The sequence below is a fragment of the Vicia villosa genome, linkage group LG4 (genome assembly GCF_029867415.1).
Source record: "Vicia villosa cultivar HV-30 ecotype Madison, WI linkage group LG4, Vvil1.0, whole genome shotgun sequence".
Taxonomy (NCBI): Eukaryota; Viridiplantae; Streptophyta; class Magnoliopsida; order Fabales; family Fabaceae; genus Vicia; species Vicia villosa.
In genome coordinates this window covers 81,198,080-81,203,461 of record NC_081183.1, presented here as the reverse complement: position 1 = coordinate 81,203,461, position 5,382 = coordinate 81,198,080, and the positions used below count along the sequence as shown (strand labels likewise).

General features: G+C 29.5%; 1 protein-coding gene across 1 annotated transcript; it reads right to left on the bottom strand.

Moving 5' to 3' along the window:
• Positions 1-791: 791 nt before the first annotated feature.
• LOC131599288 (cytochrome P450 714A1-like) lies at positions 792-4,869 on the bottom strand. The gene is made up of 5 exons (XM_058871694.1): positions 4,511-4,869; positions 2,488-2,714; positions 1,984-2,234; positions 1,509-1,890; positions 792-1,365 (listed from the first exon to the last, which is right to left on the bottom strand). The coding sequence occupies exons 1-5, from the start codon at positions 4,791-4,793 to the stop codon at positions 925-927; spliced, it is 1,584 nt and encodes a 527-aa protein (XP_058727677.1). The 5' UTR covers positions 4,794-4,869; the 3' UTR covers positions 792-924.
• Positions 4,870-5,382: the final 513 nt, after the last annotated feature.

Genomic DNA, 5,382 nt, shown 5'->3' with positions numbered 1-5,382 from the left:
CCTAAAACTCACAGGTTTGATCGAAAACCTACTGATACGATGTCAATTATTCTTGGCTTGATACTTTTCTAATTATTATTTCTCGTATATATAAAGGTTACAGGGCTATATCGGTAATTACACTAAATAATTACATTTAAACTAATTCCTATTCACAATCACTACGGTTTTTAATTCAGACAGTAATAAAAGGTCTTTTAGTAAAGGAAATAAAAAAGTCATACGCATGAATAAGAGATTTTACCTTAGTTGGTGTAATATCCGTGATAATAGCATGTTACGTTAGCTGGATTTTGTATTTTATAGGGGTTAGCTTAGTTAAGTAATCATGATTTGTTGGCTGTAGTAATTTGGTTAGCTTGATTATATAAGTACCCTTGTAACTTGCTTATGGTATAAGCTTTTCTTTCTTTTCTTCATCTTCATCTTTTCTTCTTCTTCATCTATCTTCAATGGCCGTTTTCAGTTTCAACACTTGTCATGCAAGAATCTAGTTAGTTGATTTCTGTTTGTTAATCTAATCTAATTACATTTTTCTTATTTTATCTTTTTATTAGCGATTTTGTTTATCAAAGGGCTAACATTGCTCCCATGGAGATTAGTTTTTAAAAGCATGACCATGGAGATTCCATAACAATCTACAAGCCCGAAATATGATGTCTATCATGAAATCCTTTAAATCGAGATACGTCACATTTCAGGACAGTTCAAAAAAAATTTGTTTCTTAAAATTCCTATACATTTTAATATATGTGAAAAATAAAAGACATTAAAGAAAATACACAGCAAGATATATTATTGATAACGTAGGATGTATTATTGATACTAGTTAAAAGTTAAAACCATCAAATTCACAACAAAAATTAACAATCCTTGTCCACTAATAATTCAAAACAACACAAGGAGCATATAACAGAACCAAACTCATTTTCCAGAGCTATCAACCTTGCTAACAAGAAGCTTTAAACCATATTTTGGCATCAACAGCATATTATAGACAGGAAAATGCCTATAATTTGGTGAAACCTCAAATGAGAAATTATAAATAAGAAGACTGAGTATTATCTTCATTTGAGTAATGGCAAAGTTTTGACCAAGACAGCTTCGACTCCCAAGTCCAAATGGTATATATGCTTGAGGATACTTACAAGCTGCAGAAACACCGTTATCAAATCTTTCTGGCTTGAATGTTGTGGCATCCGGCCCCCAATTATCAGTGTCGCGATGCAGCGATGGAATGAACAGCCACGTAAAGATCCCTTTAGGGAGCACAAAGTCTCCCAACTTCATATCAGCTAAAACTTCTCTTGTCGCGAACACTCCAGGTCCGTATAGACGTAAACTCTCTTGAATCACAGTTGTTAGCTGCATTAGAAAAATCTTATGTTAATCGTTTATATATACATGACATTATACAGAAATAGAACACGAACAGACAAAAAGCTGCGCTGCTACCTCATTTCAAGATTTTTAGGATATTAAAATAGTAAAATCCGAAATGTACTAACCACTTTCAATTTTGGAAGTTTGCTAGAGTCGTCAAAAAAACAAGGCGAACTGTTATCGAAAGTATCCAAAATTTCAGAACGAACGCGTTGTTGCCATTCCGGATGTAATGCAAGCATCAGCAATGTCCAAGAAATTGCAAGAGCGGTTGACTCAGAGCCAGCAAAGTATATATTTTTGCAGAGATCTATAATTATTGGATTCTTGTTCTGGCCGACATCATTTGAAGCACCTTCTAGTATTTTTTGTAATAGATCACTCCGTTTCTCGTTTATATTGTTCTCTCGGTTTTGTATTTCACGATTGTGGACGATGTTGATTACCAACTCGTCCACCTCTTTCTTCAACTTCCACATCTCTTTGCTTTCCTTAGTTTGAAAAAAACTGTATGCATAATAATAACATTGGTGAACTAAGCATATATCTCAATAGAACAATGATTGATTTTTAGTGTAAGTTAATGAAATTTGAAATGACCTTAGGTTTAGAAATCCGAATAGTATACTAGGCTTTGAAAGTGCAGCTTGCATGTCTTTCAATTTTGAAAATATTTGCTTTCCTTGTGTGTAATCGCTGCCAAAACAAGCTTTTGAAATAATATCTTCTGTGAGAATCTTCAAATCAACTTCAATCACTATCTCTGCAATCTTTTCTGCATTTTCACTTATACAACTCTCCCATTTTTTGATAATTGTTATTGTAGATTCCTCCATAATATCTATCATGTTCTACATAAAATAAACACCAATCAACATATAGTATATAGATGAACTAATAACGAATTGTATAGCAGGACAGTCTTTGAAGGTGTAGCCTATACAACACAACCTTTAAAATTTGTCACAGTTGAAACCTGACTAAATAAGATTTCACAAAATATTTGTCACGGTTATGTCGTGACAAAATGAAGCCCCTATTTGATCTGCAACGGTTGAACCATATCAAACTTATAGGGAGCTTCCAAACTTAGTGTATACTAACCTTAATTTTGGACATGAAGAATTCAGGAACAATAAGATTTCTCTGGAAAGACCATAGTTGTCCATTGGCTCTGAGGATGCCATTTCCAAGCATTGGCATTAGTGGTTTGCTTAGATACGAAGGCCTGCCTAGATCTAGGGATGTATGCAAGTTTATATCTTTTATTAATTCTGGCTTCCCCACGTATAGATGTTGTTTCAATCCGGTAGAGTATAGATAAATTGAACCTGATCATCATTGTACAAGTTCACCAAAACAACACAATTAATCAAATTAACCAAAATTTAAAACATTTATGAAATTCAACATTTTATATTATTCTTTGGTCAAAAAAAAAAAAAACATTTTATATTATTCTATACCTTTTTGAAAATATTTAATAGCTAAATTGACTGATTGAAAAAAAAGAAAATAAAAAAATACATTTTTACTTTTTAAATATCCTCTTCTATACGGTAAAGGATAAACTTATACAATTTTAATTATTAATAAAAAGAAAAAAAAAGGATGGTGCATAGATAATATAAATAATTTTATATAGTTAATTAATGACAATCATATATTCCGCTAGAAGAGACTGTAAATTTTAAATTATACATATGATTTGAGACTTTAAAATTTTTAATTGAATATATATATATATATATGAGGAGGGATCAAATTACACCCGAAGAGTTACACCACGAGTTACACTCGTTCAATAACTACATTTTGAATTAATATTTTTTAAATTCAACCGTTGGATTGAAACATAATATCATATAGATCATACCTAAAAAGTTTGAGCTTAATCTATAATGATTTACTATGTCATTGAATTACATCAAAATTAACGTTATATGAAAGCTCATTTTGACGTTAATATTTGGATATCTTGATCGTATAGTAAATCATTATAGATTAAGCTCAAACTTTATAGGCATGATCTATATGATATTATGTTTCAATCCAACGGTTGAATTTAAAAAATATTAATTCGAAATGTAGTTATTAAATGAGTGTAACTCGTGGTGCAACTCTTCGGGTGTAATTTGATCCCTCCTCTCTCTCTCTCTCTCTCTCTCTATATATATATATATATATATATATATATATATATATATATATATATATATATATATATATATATATAAAAAGAGGAGGGTTATATTTACTCCAGGAGTAAATTATTATAATTTAATAGTTTTTTTTTCTCCACATTTAATTACTTATTATTTTTAACCACTAAATTGAAAAGAATCAATGGTCTAAATTTAGAGTAAATTATAATATCTTACTCTTTGAGTAAATATAACCATTCCCTTATATAAAATACGACATAGCAAAACAAACATTATATAATCAACACCACGGTTAAAAACATGCAAGACATATTATGACCTGTGTTTCAAAATTTTCACAATTAAAATTTAGTTAAATATAATATGATAAAATATCAACTACATTAATATTATAATTAATAAATTCTCTATTTGTTTCGTAATAAAAAAAATCAACAACTAAACCATAAGGAAAAATACTTATAAGCACAGCCATAATATCTAGATTTACACCCCCAACTAATTACAAATTTTTTATTAATTAAAAAATTAAAATAAAATTGTCTCTCTTCTCTATTAAACCAACCACCTCCATTCCCAATTAAAAACAAACTTAAATTTTAATAAATTTATTGATTGTCTTAAAAATATAGATTTAGCTTCATATTCATCCAAATATTTCTCACACACATTAAAACAACAATAAAACAGACATCACAAAAGACAACAAAAGGAAAACAACAAAAACCAGACACTAGATTAACAAAAGGAAAACGACACCAACAAATACACTGTCACATAAAGCAAACACACTATCACCAAAATCAACAGCTACAAGAACAACAGTTCCAAGAGGCATCAATGGCAAGTTTGTCTTCCCCTCAACTCAAGAACTTCTCCCAAATGCCCCAAACAACACAACATTAAAAAAATTTACAAAAAAAACTCAAAGTATATACAAAATAAACCAAAAATCGACATACCATAGCGTTGTTTCCAGGTTTGGAAATACGGGAACAGTGAATGAATCCATTCCTGATACGGATCAGAAGAAGCAGAAGCTTGAGGACGAATTTGCTGCATCTCAGAAATATTGCCATAGGGAAAACATGGCTTTGGTCCATTGATACCTTGTTTTTCAATCACTGACCGAATCCTTCTTGGCTTCAACAACACTTTCTCCACCAATATCACAACACTGCTTATCACTATCAACCCAATTGTCCACCATAACTTTCCCATCACCCACTGGTATTCAACTTCCATGATATCACCACTCTCACTGTTTCCTCACTTAAAAGTAAAATGTTAGATTCAGAGTCTCAAGTTTTCTAAGGTTTTTCAAAAAGAAAGGTTGACTCTTATAATTTTAATAAAATATTAAATTTTATATATGGATTTTAAAAAAATTGATAGAAAACTTAAAATATATCATTATACGCAAAAAATTATAATATATATAAAACTACCAATCATGCTTAATAAAAATGCAGGTAATAAACGGTTTTTAAAATTTTTTTGAAAGGAAATTAATATATTTTTTGAACTGGTGCATGTATAAGTTCAAAATATAGGTTGTAGTGCTATTTTTTATTATTTAAAAAATACATTAATACAGAAACATGGAAGAATGTGCATAAAATATTAAATAATTGTCATTTAAAAAATATATATGCATATTTAGACATACACCCATTCATGTACAAATTCAAAATATAGGGTCTAATTTTTTGTAAATAATTGTCATTTAAAAAATATATATGCATATTTAGACATACACCCATTCATGTACAAATTCAAAATATAGGGTCTAATTTTGTTTAAATAATTAATATTAAATATTTAAAAAAATAGA